The 13,589-nt window shown below is 42.9% G+C and overlaps 1 protein-coding gene across 1 annotated transcript in view; it reads left to right on the forward strand.

The window, feature by feature from the left end:
- The window catches only part of CREG2 (cellular repressor of E1A stimulated genes 2), a 33,012-nt gene extending 21,677 nt beyond the window's left edge, over positions 1–11,335 (forward strand). The window contains 2 exon segments of the mRNA XM_034658977.1: positions 6,588–6,701; positions 9,676–11,335. Of these exon segments, the coding sequence (XP_034514868.1) occupies positions 6,588–6,701; positions 9,676–9,823 (262 nt within the window). The 3' untranslated portion in view covers positions 9,824–11,335.
- Positions 11,336–13,589: the final 2,254 nt, after the last annotated feature.

Below are 13,589 nucleotides of genomic sequence, written 5' to 3' on the forward strand. Positions count from 1 at the left end.
AACAATAGCTTGGGCTGGGTCAGATGAAGAGTTAGAAATAAAGCCCCTATATAAAATCAGACCTCCAAAGAGCTACACTCTAATCTTTCAATTAAAGTTGGGAGATCTTACTCATTTTAGATATCCTTGTGTTATAATCAGTGACGTGTATCTTGGGTATCTATTTCTAGTATTTCTGTTTCTATTGGCTCTTGCTTCTTCCTGTGAATTATGGACTGAGCTCATCTTTACCAAGACTTTGAGAATCCTTTGAGGATTTCCCCAGGGATACTGAACAGCCCAAGAGACAAGCAAAACAAAGCAAAACACAGATACTGAATAGTTATGGGTTGCTCAACAAAATCATCAAAGCTGATCACCTTAGAGTGAAGTCCACTAGTCAGAAAGCCATACCTATCCAGTCAGAATTTCCAAGTGGCTCTGGGATGCCACATTTTAAATATGAATAAACAGCCAAGGAAAGCATTTGAGGAAAATCTCTACCATGCAAAATGACCAGGTAAAAAGAACTAGGGAAAATTAAAACAATACAAAGAGAAGGAAGCAATTCAGGGCAGAAGACAATATATTGCAGAAATGTGGGCTTTAAAATAAAAACACTTCAGGACAAATAAAAAAGAGCTCTTAAAGACTAAAAATATGATAGCAGAAATAAAAAACTCAACTGAAGCATTAGAAAGTAGATTTGGGTAATCTCCCAAAAAATAGAATAAAAAGAAATAAATGAAACATATGAGATGAACAATAAGAAAATTAAAGGACTAACCCAAAAGGGCTAACAGTCAAAGTAAAAGAACTCCAGAAAAGGTGAATTGAGAAAATAAAAAAGTTATCAGACATAATTGGAGGAAAATTCCCCAGAACCAAAAGACATGCATCTCCAGGCTTAAAACTATCCACCAAGCACCCAGAACAATGGATATTTTTTTAAGCCTGTATCAAGGTACATCATCATGAAATTTCAGGAACTCATAGATAAAGGTTGGTTTATGAAAGCGTGACAGGGGCAAGGGAAGCCACATACAAAAGAGCAAGGAAGAGGATCACATTGGGCTGTTCAGTAGCAGCACTAGAATGGAGCAATGCCTTCAACATTATTTGGGGAAATTATTGCAAGCATAACATTTACTACCAGGCCAAACTATCAGTCAAGAATGAGAATAAACTAGGGGCACCCGGCTGGCTCAGTCAGTGGAGCATGCGATGCTTGATCTTGGGGTTGTGGGTTCGAGTCCCACGTTGGGTGTAGAGGTTACTCAAAAAAATAAAATCTTAAAAAAAATAAAAGAATGAGAGTAAACTAATCACTGTCTCAGACATACAAAACCTCAAATGGTTTTACTTCCAATGTACTTCTTCTCAGAACACTCACACGTTTTTGGTAGAATCATTATACCAAAATAAGAAGAAAAAGGAAAGAAGTGATCCAACACGGGAGCAGGGAAATTGCTCCTTGATAAAAGGAGTTCTCCAGATGATGGTCCTGCAGCAAGCATAAAAGCGAACAGTACGGGTGCGGCAGAGGAAGACGGTTCCCAAAAAGGAAAAAATGAACTCAGTGGAATACTGCCTTTTTCTTAATTGAGATAGAGTTCACAAACCATAAAATTCACCTTTTTAAAATGTGAAGTTCGTTGACTTTTAGAATATTCACAAGGTTGTGCATCTATCACCGCTATCTAATTTCAGAACATTTTTATTTCCCCCAAAATAAACCCCAGGCACATGAGCTTTCTCTCCCCATTTCCTCCTCTTCCAGCCCTTCCGACCACTAATCTTCTTTCTGTCTCTATGAATTTGCATATTCTGCATATATACATAAACATTGTATATATACATATACACACACACACACCTTGAAGTAGCTTTAGAGCTTATCCATGCTATCAGTACTTTATTATTTTTTTTAGAAGTGAGAGAGGGCACAATTTTATAGAGAATTTTTTTTAAAGATTTTATTTATTTATTCGACAGAGATAGAGACAGCCAGCGAGAGAGGGAACACAAGCAGGGGGAGTGGGAGAGGAAGAAGCAGGCTCCCAGCGGAGGAGCCTGATGTGGGGCTCAATCCCATAACGCCGGGATCACACCCTGAGCCGATGGCAGACGCTTAACCGCTGTGCCACCCAGGCGCCCCTATAGAGAATTTTTTTAAAGTAATGTCTACACCCAAGATGGGTTTGGATCAAGAGTTGCGTGCTCTACGGACTGAGCCATCCAGCAGCCTAGTACTTCGTTCCTTGTCATAGCTGAATAATATCCCATTGAATGGCTATGCCACATTCTGTCTAGTTTGATGCCATTGGGTTTGTTTCTACTTTGGGGCTATTATAAATAATGCAGCTATCAACATCAATGTTTCAGTTTTTGTACAAACTTATGTTTTCAGTTCTTTTGAATACAGTAAAATATGTCTGATATTTGATTGTGCTAAACGGAAAAGTTTGGGAATGAATAAATGGTAGGTTTGTAGAAAACTAAGCAAAAAAGAAAAAGGAAAGAAAGAAAAAGGGGAAGGTATTACTAACTCCAAAAGAAAACAGAAGGTTGTATAAAAAGCTTATTCATAACGGCTTATGTAAACACCGTGTTCACTGTAAACACAATATTTATATGAATAACAATAAAAATTATGATATAACTACTTTGGGAGGAAGAGAAATGTGTGTGTGTGTGTGTGTGTGTGTGAAGGACAGAAATCCAGAAATTAGGCCCCTAAAATTTTCGACACATCTTTTAGTAATCGATACAGCAAGCAAACAACAGCAAAAATTGCAAAGATATAAGAGATTTGAAGACACTTAAGGGGCTTGCTGTAATGGTAGTTTGTAGAGCCTTGCACCAAACAATTAGAGAAATGTCCATTCTATTCAGGCACACAGCAATTGACCAGGAGGCTTTAAGGCTGATTTTAACAAATATCAAACAATGGATACCATATGGATAACTTTCTGACCAAAACGTAGTCAGGTTGGAAATCGGTAACAAACAATGTAACCAGTTAAAAAAAAATGTCAGCTAAAAATTCCAGTTTTCAGACCCATTGTGTTCATTCTCCGTGCTACGTAACAAATCAACACAAGCATAGAGACTTGGAAGAGCGCACATGTGTTATCTCATAGTTTCTGTGGGTCACGGCTCTGGACATGGCTTACCTGGGTCCTCTGCTCAGGGTCTCCCGAGGCTGCGAGCAAGATGTCAGTGGGGCTGCATCCCTTTCTGGAGCGCTGGTCCTCTTTCTTGCTCCCTTGAGTGTTGCTCCTTATGGTTGTTCAATTCCTTGTGGTTGTAGGACTAGGGCCACAGCTCCCAGAAGCCACCACGGTCCCCTCCACAGCCAGGGAAGGTCACCTCTCAGCAGCTGACCTCTTCAAGGGCCGCAGGAGAGTCTTTCCCATGGGTAAGACAGTCTCTCTGTCTCTGCCACGGTCTCTAAGTCTCTCTCACTGGCCGTGACATCTTCTAAGCATGGGATTACCATCCCATCACCTTTGCCATATTCTCAGCTAGAAGCGAGGGCCGCCTCCCACCCACACTCTAGAAGGTGTTATACAGGGTGGAACACTACGGGGTGGAGATGACGGAGGCCGTCCCAGAATTCCACCTACCACACTCACCGACAGAATAAAAAGTCCTGATGGGAATGAACAGATTCACCCATCGCTGACTTATGAAGTCTTTGATTAAAGAAGAATTTACATTTTAATAAGTCACATTCATCTCCCTTTGTGGTTCGTGCATTTTGTGTCTTGCTTAATAAATTCTTTCCAGCCCTGAAGTCATAAAGATTTTGTCCTTAAAGTATTAGGGCTTTGCTTTATACATTTAAATCATTAACTCAATGTAGAATTTACTTGCGTGGGGTGTGTCAGAGGGATCTATTTTTAAACTTTTTTCATACAGATAATCTTTTTTTTTCAGCACCATTTATTGAATGATTAGAATCTTACCTGCTGATTTCTAATTCAGTCTTTGTCGTATGTCAAGTACCATATAAGCATGGATCTGTCTCTGGGTCTTCCAGTCTGTTCCCTGGGTCCATCCTTGCACCAGTACCACTGCCTTGATTAATATGGCTCTACACTAGGCCTTGCTATCTGGTAGAGGAAACCCTCCCACCATATTGCTCTTCTTTATTATGGTTTTGACTCTTCTCAGACTACTGTTATTCCATGTGAAGCTTAGATTCAGCTTGTTTAGTTCTATTTAAAAAATAGTAGAATTGGGGGCGCCTGACTGGCTCAGTCACTGGGGCATGTGACTCTTGATCTCAGGGTTGTAAGTTCGAGCTCCACATTGGGTATAGAGATTACTTATAAATAAAATCTTTTAAAAATAGCAGAATTTGAGTTGAGATTGCATCATCTATAAAGATTAATTCTGGGAGAATTGACATCTCCATTAAATTGGGTTTTCTCATTCATGTATATGGGATAACTTGCCCTTTATGTAGGCCATTTATGTATTTCAATAACGTCATAATGTTTTCCCCCCACGTTATTACACAACTGTTGTTAAATTTATCTCTGGGTATTTTATAGGTTTTGTTACCATCTTATATACTTTTTAATATTTAAAAATAGTTTTTTGCTTATAAGTAGCAATGCAGTTGTTTTATAATCATTATTCTTGAATCCTACAATCTTGCTGAGCTTTATCCTCATACTGACGTTCTGAGTGTAGATTCTCTTATATACAGTCATATCATTTGCAAATAACTACAACTTTGTTTATTATTTCCCAATCCTTATACATATTTCTATTTCTTGTCTTACTACAAAAACTATAATATCTGTTAATATGGACATGCTTGTCTTGTTCCATGAGCTATAATATATATATAGGATTTTGATAAATATCCTTTGGCCTAGGTTGCTGGGAGCTTTAAAAAAAATCATAAATGGAAACAAATGCGAAATAGGTAATTCGGACTTGATGCAAATTAAAAAAAAAATTTTTGCATCAAGTCCAAATTAAAACGGGTGTAGGATTTGAACAGATATTCCTCCAAAGATACACACATGGCCAATAAGCACATGAAAAGATGGTCAATATCATTAGCCATCAGGGAAATACAAGTAAAAACCACCGTGAGGTACCACTTCACACTCCCTCAGCTGGCTAGAATGCAAAAGACAGACTAAAACAAGTGTTGGCAAAGACGGGGACCACCCGGCCTCCCACACTGCTGGAGGGAAGGTAAAATAGTGCAGTTGCTTTGGAAGGCAGTTCGGCTGTTCCTCAAAAACTTAAACGTAAAGTTGCCATGGGAGCTGGCGATTCCCTTTCTCACAGTTCCACCGCTGAAAAACATGTCAACACAAAAACACATACACACATGTGCCTGGCACCATGATTTGTAATGGCCCCAAAAGTGGAAACAACACAGATGTCCATCAACTGATGAATGAATAAACACAACTGGTGAATGGTTTATCCATACAATGCAATCATATGCAGCAATAAAAAAAAACGAAGTACTGATTCAGGCTACAACGTGGATGAACCTCAAAGTCACTATGACGAGTGAGAGGAGATAGTCACATTTGGCCCAATTCCATCTGTCTTGGCGAAACGGACTCATCTGTAGAGGCAGAGAGAAGATCAGCGGTTGCTCGGGGTGGGGTGCAGGGTCAGGAAGGAGGAATAACTGCGAACTGCTAACGGGCACTCGGGTTTTTCAGGGGGTGATGAAAATATTCTAAAATTAGATTATGGGGATGGTTTCACAATTGTGAATAGCCTAACAACCCTCAACGGTGCACTTTAAAAGGGTGAAGTTTATGTAAATATATATATATTTATTTTTATCAGTAAAATTGTAAAAAATTAAATTTTGGATAACAAATATTTTTTTCTCACGTAACTATGTGTCATGCAATATTGTATCTGGCAACCCTAATGAGGAGAATATTTAATTAGGAGAATTACATTTGATCATATCATACCATATCCTATTATATTCTACTAGAATTCTCTTTATCCAGAGAAAGAGTGATATCCAGAATACAAAATACACCCTCACTGCCAGGTGACTCTTTCAATGAAAGCAAGTCCTAGAAGAATTCTGCCACCGTGGAAACACTTCGAGCAAGTAGTCGCACATGCACTCACACTAACGTTCTCGTTATTTCCAACGTCCCTTATGCTGAGCGAGGAACGTCCGCCTTCTGAAAGTGATGTCTGCAAGCCTTCACCTCTCTCACCGCGGGGTCCAGGCAGACGCACTGCATTACCATTATGAGTACCACGCATAGTGTCTTTAAACGAGGGGCACCCCCTGGGGGCGTGCAGGGCAGCCACATGATCTGGACCGCCGCTGCAGACTGCGGTCTTGCAGAGGCCAGGCTGGCACGTGCCTCCTTGATTAGGGTGCTTCGGGTGTTTGCGGCCCCGAGGGCGCAGGCTGGTGTGGAACTCACCCACACACACAGCCCACACGGCCCTTGCCAGAAAAGGGTAAAGAAGGAATGGCACGCAGTGTAAAAACCTGAATGGTACAACCAGCCACGCGACTGCTATTTTTAATTTTTAATAAAATCCTCCTATCATCCTTTTAACATGGGAAAAATGTTCTTTGAATGCAGAAAAAATATCGTCGACCCGGAAGACCCCCGATGCGCCCGCCTGACCCTCACTGGCCAGATGATCGCGGTGTCTCCAGAAGAAGTAGAATTTGCCAAGCAAGCCATGTTTTCAAGGTGTGTATTTGCTTTAAAGTCGGCTTGCCCAGAAATACACCGTAATAAAAAGCAGAGGGGAGGACCGTGCCCTTGGATGCCCCTGAAGCAATGACAGGAGTGGCCTGAGCTGCCCTGTGTGTGTGTGGGGGTGGGGGACAGCGCTGCCAACCTCAGGCTGGCTGTGTGGTGGCTGGGAAGGGAACAGCAGGGGGTCTTGCGGTGGCCCCACTGCTTCCTCTGGAGGGGCTCCCGCACTGAGGGATTGCAGGCACTCTTCCTGGCACTGGCGACCTTCCACAACGCCCTGCCTTGAAATGGAAACAACTGGGCTTTACAGAGAAGGCAACACAACATTTTCAAATGCCCTCTCTGAGCAAAGCACAGTGCGGCAGAGAGAGAGCGCCTTGCTCGGGGTGGTCCCCTGCCGCACGTCTGACCCACTGAGGGTGCTGGTGGCCACAGCTTCTGCCCCCACCCTCCCGCCCGGCCTGCTACTGAATCTGATTCTCAGGAGAGAAGACTCACTCTGCATTTTGCAAGCATGGCCCAGGAAATGAGCATGCGTGCTGAAGTTTAACAACCACGGCTGTAGGGGTCAAAGTGAGCAAGAGGGCAGCCCTGTGAGGTGGCGGGAGGTCAAGAGCTTGTGGAAGAGTGGAGGGTGTACGCAAGGAGGGGTGGTCTCCCAGGGCAGGTGGCGTGAGGGGGCTGTCCAGGCAGAGGGCCGCCTGGAGAGGTCAGAGCTGGGCCAAGGTACCCTCCCCGGGGTGCAGGTGATGCAAACAAGCAGGTTAATACTTTGTCTAAGTTCGCGGAAGAGAACAGACAGCAGGTGGCAAGTTGGGAGTGCCACCCACACCCCCACAGAGAAGGGAGATTTTACCTGCAGGGAACCGTCAAATCAGTAAACGTAGTAAGGAAAGGGGAAGCCTGGTTTTCACATGCACAAACAGAGAACATGTAATGAATGAGCTCTGGAATTGGTTCGCGACTGGATACAGCCCCCTGAAGGCAGGGTTTTCAGAACATAGGTTGAGAAAAGAACATTCCTTGTGTGTATGCCCGCGCGATATGTTTTTGAACTCCGCTGTCCTCTTTATTTCTAAACACTCCTTTTGTGTGTTACGATAAGCAGTGAGAAGAGGCCAAAACCTCAGGTAGACCAGTGGGTTCATTCAATTCATTTCCTGCTTTCTGCATCACAGCAGGCACTGTGTTGACAAATTGTTTGCCACTATGTGACATGTGCCCCTTTACCTCCCGCTTCCACTGAGCTCATCTTTCCCTTCTTCTAAGCCCCCCACTGTGAGTCTCCTGGAGTTCCCTCCACGGGCCACTCACTGCTGGGATGCAAAGCCATTGCCCTCCCCCCCCATCCCCCCCACCAGCCAATTAGGATTTTTCACCTGCCCCCGCCCCTGGTGCCAAAATGCGTTCCCATCCCAAGTACAAAACATGTTTGCTTAAAATAACAACAATCCTTCTGATTACCTCCCCTTTCTTTATCCCTTTCTTCCCTACCGATCTTCCTAGTTCTGGTAATCAGAAGGGGGAATGAAGCATGAGAGACTATGGACTATGAGAAACAAACTGAGGGCTTCAGAGGGGAGGGGGGTGGGGGAATGGGATAGACTGGTGATGGGTAGTAAGGAGGGCACGTATTGCATGGTGCACTGGGTGTTATACGCAACTAATGAATCATCGAACTTTACATCAGAAACCAGGGATGTACTGTATGGTGACTAACATAATATAACAAAAAAACATAAAAAGGGGCGCCTGGGTGGCACAGCAGTTAAGCGCCTGCCTTCGGCTCAGGGCGTGATCCCAGCGTTCTGGGATCGAGCCCCACATCAGGCTCCTCTGCTATGAGCCTGCTTCTTCCTCTCCCACTCCCCCTGCTTGTGTTCCCTCTCTCGCTGGCTGTCTCTATCTCTGTCGAATAAATAAATAAATAANCTGTCGAATGAATAAAAAAATAAAATCTTAAAAAAAAAAAAAACATAAAAAAATAACAACAATCCTTTTATTATCTTGGCTGCACAAGTATTTGGAGTGTTGGGGCATCAGATCAGCAACTTCATTTCAAATGGTTTGGGGAAAAAATAGTTTATTGTACTATATTTCAATTTCTTTGGGCGTTTACAGTTATTTCAAAACAAATTGTCTCTTATAAAGGGTCCATCGGCCCATTGTTGCCTCTACAGTGTTGCAGATAGCCTTCCCCATCCACACTGGGCCTTTGAGTGTCATTTTTGACATGTTTAGATAGGAATCTAATTTTTGTATTTTTATGAAGTTTAAAGGAAGCTTGAGCCAAGCGCCTGCCCTTGAGAATAAGGCCAGTGTTTAGAGTTGCATGTGAGGGAGAAAGCAAGTCAGTAAGTAGAAGGTGGAGTGCCCTGCCCATTCTGGCTGAGTCTCCTCTTGGTTCAGCAGTTCTAAGCCTGAGGCAGGAATGGGAATCTTCCCACCCCCAGATTTGTTTCATGGGCTCACGATTCTTGTGACGTTTCATACGGAGCTGCAGAAAGCCTTTCTTGATGTTTCCGGGTATCAGCAACCACGTTCACTGAGCACTTGCTCTCTGCGGGCGCCTCATGTATGTGGAGTGGTTCGCTCCCCACGCAGCCCCATGGTCCGAGCAGCACCATTGTCATGCCCCAGGATGGGTAAGGAGACCAGGGTTTGAGAGGGCAAATGGCCCCCAAAGCCTCAGAGCTCATCTGCTGCCGACCTGGGATTCGAACCCAGGAGCCCGGGACAAGGCTGCTTGGCCCCTCCGTGGAGGTGGCAGTTCCCTGCCCTCCTGAAGCTGTCCCAGACCCCATCCCTGGCTCCCTGGCTTCTGCCTCGGGTCTCAGCCCACATGAGGCCTGCGGGCTGGAGGCCTGTATGACCTGGCCGATGCCATGGAGTCTGGACCGGGGGCCCCGGAGGGCCCACCTGCCAATGGCAGCAGCTCTCCCTGTCCTGTCCTTTATTTCTGCAGACACCCCGTGATGAGGAAGTGGCCTCGCCAGTATGAATGGTTCTTCATGAAGATGAGGGTAGAGCATATCTGGCTTCAGAAATGGTATGGAGGAGTCGCCGACATTTCAAAGGAGGATTACTTCAAAGCAGTCCCGAGAAAGGCCTGATGCAGTAAGAAGTCTTCGGGGTTTGCGGGAAACAAACACCTTTCCAGTCGCGCAGCCAGACCAGGCCTGACTGCTGTCTGTCTGTTGCAGGCCTCACGGCCGCCCGGTCATCCTCACAGCAGAATGAGAGAGGGTGACCAGGGAGCCCTGTGCCGGGCTGGAGATGAGAGCGTCACTCGCAAAACCCCGCTCACGCAGGTACTCATGGGTGTATAGCCTCTGTATCCTATTCAACCCGGTCTCGCCGACTAGGGAATCATCGTGGGTTGTCAAAGTGACACGTTGAGACAGTTGCTGTTCCATTCCTTAGGACAAAAAAAAAAAAAAAAAGTACATGCCATGTGATTGCGTTGTATTGTGAGAGTATTTTTGTTGCTTGATGTGCCCAAAGCAGCCTTGATTGGAAGCTCACCGCGAGCACGGAGGAGCTAAACACGCATCACACGGCCACAGTCCTGTGCTTGGGGTGAGCGCGTGGGACTGGTTGTCTGTGGAGTATTCAGCATGCGGCTTGCTGGACTGCAGATGCATTATCAAGTCACGGTTGCTGGAATATCCTGGTCACTCAGGAAGCCCATGTCCCACTGTAACAAGACAAACTGTATGAGAACAGAGTCCTGTGCACAGCCGCCTTCTGTGTAAGCGGGCCGTGGCGATTCATTCACGAGTTGGGACAGCTGCAGCCCCAGATCCCCAGATCCCCAGATCCCCACTGCTAATGCTGCTGAGAGAGGGTTCCTGTCCCTTAGGCACTAGAAGAGGCATCCAAAATAATGAGGGTCTCATTCTGAGGCTTGTGGGGGGGGGGAGCAGGGAAGGAAGCAAGGACAATGTACAAGGAAGCAATGAAGTCGGTAATTGAAGGCACACTCCCTGCCCAGCCTTGGACCAGGCCCTAGGCAGGGTCATCTCACGTAAGCCTGAATGCCAATGGTAGTCATATCATCATTGTCACTTGCAGAGGAGAAAATTGGGGCTCAGACAGGCCAAGGCAGCATCCCGGGGTCTGACTCACCGCACACAATGGATGGAATGTACTTAGACAATTTCCCATCTTGAGAATGAGACAGGAGAGTCACTGAAATGCATGGGTGGTCATTGAATCGGCAAAATCAATAAAGTGAGGATTAACTTACCTGAGGCTGATTTGCCACTGTTAACTACCAAAAAACAAACAAACAAACAAAAAGTCTCTGAAATTTGATTGTTACTACAGATTTAAAATTTTCTACAAATTATATGCAGGAGCTCCTGGTTTTGCAAGGAACGACATTGTACCTGAGTACACATCTTAAGGTCTATAACGTACCTATATGTATACATCCAAGACTTCTTACACTGAAGGCTATAAAGACCTAGCAGTGCCCAGTTTTCTGTCTTTTTATAATGGCTATGAACCCTCTGTGATGTGTTAGGTGTGTTGTATAACATAAAAACACAACACTATAGGAAATAACATTTTTTTTTTTAGATTTATTTATTTATTTATTTGACAGAGATAGAGACAGCCAGCGAGAGAGGGAACACAAGCAGGGGGAGTGGGAGAGGAAGAAGCAGGCCCATAGCAGAGGAGCCTGATGTGGGGCTCGATCCCATAACGCTGGGATCACGCCCTGAGCTGAAGGCAGACGCTTAACCGCTGTGCCACTCAGGCGCCCCCGGAAATAAACATTTTTTAAATAAGTAAAATGTTACTAATGGTTATACTTTTATTTAAAAAATTAAGACATGAACAGAGTTTGAGATGTCAAAATATGTTTTAAGTGCCTGATACTAAAAGCTTAGTAAGATGCACAGAATTCTTTTTTGTCAAAAACCAATTCTCAAAAGAGTTCCTAACAAGAGCAATTTCTAATACATAAGAATAAGGTCACTTTGATGGTACTTTGTATTTCTGAGTTAAAAATTATCGTTACCCCCAGGTTAGAGGTAAGAGGGGAAAACCGGAAGGATAAACCACATACTCCATAAGTCAACCTCATACCTTAATTCTTTGGGCATCACTACCTCCTGGTTCTGTCTTACGAAATAATGTTCGTATGCTAAGTTTGCTTTTATAATCAGGTTCCTCTCAGCTCATTAAAGCCCTCTCTGCTGCTTCAAGGGGCTTTGCAGTGTGGGTGCCATTTATAACCACTGATGAATGTTGTCAGTTATTTAACCAAATGATAGGAAATGAGATCTAAACAGGTTGGATGATAAGAAGAATATTGAAAGGGCATCTGTTTGAGAATGATGGGCCCTATTCAGGCCAGTACATTTCAGCAAATCTCTGGAAATTTACATTGATGAAAATGTTAAAGGCCTTTCTAGAAGTTCTACACATGGCAATAAACAAGAAAAAGAAATTAAATGCATATGATTGAAAAGAAATAAAAGTATCTCTGTTTACAGATGACATGATTGTCTACATAGCAAATTCCAAAGAATCTATTAAAAAAAAAGAAAAGAAAACTCATAGAACTAGTGGGTTCAGCAAGGTTTCAGGATACAAGATCAGCACACAAAATGTAATCGCATTTCTAAATATTAACAATGAACAAAGCGGAAACCAAAATTAAAAGCACAATACCATTTACAATCACTCTAAGGAAAATAAATATTTAGATATAAATTTATCAAAACATGTACAAGATCTATATGCTGAAAATTAAAAGATGCTAATGAAAGAAATCAAAGACCTAAATAAAGGAAGAGATACACTATGTTCATGGATTGGAATGTTCTCCAGAACATATAGATTTATCTATAGATTTTATCTATAGATTTAATGCAGTTTGTATCAAAATTCCAGCAAAGTTTGTATCAAAATTCCAGCAAAGTTTGTAGACATATTCAAGTTTTTCTAAAAATTCCAAGGCCAGGGCCTTGGAATAGCTAAAACAGTCTTGTAAAAGAAAAATCAGTAGGAGGAATCACTCTATTCAATATAAAAATTTATTACGTAGCTATAGTAATCAAGACAGTATGGTTTTTATTGGTGGAGGCACAGACACATAGATCAACAGAACAGAATATAAAATCTAGAAATAGGTCCATACAAATATACTCATTTGGGTTTTGTATAAAAGTACAAAAGTAATTCAATGGAGGGAGGATAGTCTTTTCAATAAATGTGTTAGAGCAATGGGATATCCACAGGCAAGTAAAAACCTCACCCTAAACCTCATACCTTATATGAAAATGAACTCAGAATGGGTCATAATCCTAAACATAAAATGTAAAACTATAAAACTTTTTTTTAATGGAAAATTGTGGGGCCTAAGCATCAAGAGTATTTTGATTTAACACCAAAAAGCACAATCCATAAAGGAAAGTTTGATAAATTCATCAAAATTTTAAACTTCTGCTCTGAAAAAAGACCATATTAAGAGAATGAAAAGACAGGCTACAGACTGAGAGAAAATATCTGCAAGCACATGTCTGACAAATGACTAATATCTAGAATACATGGAGAACTCACAAAACTCAACAATTTTTTTAAAAAATTCAATTCAAAACTGGAGAACATATGCAAACATTCCACTGAGGAAGCTCTACAAATGGCAAATAAGCCCATGAAAAGCTACTCACCATCATCGATCACTGGGGAACTGCAGATTAGAACCGCAGTGAGATACCACCATGCACTTAAACCAAAATCGCTAAGATACGGTAGCGACACCCAATATTAGCAAGGACGCAAAGAAACCGGATGTGTCGTACAGAGCTGGTGGGAACGTAGAATGGAACAGCCATTCTGCAAGACCATGTGGCAGTTTCCTGT

Source organism: Ailuropoda melanoleuca, chromosome 4 (assembly GCF_002007445.2).
Source record: "Ailuropoda melanoleuca isolate Jingjing chromosome 4, ASM200744v2, whole genome shotgun sequence".
NCBI lineage: Eukaryota > Metazoa > Chordata > Mammalia > Carnivora > Ursidae > Ailuropoda > Ailuropoda melanoleuca.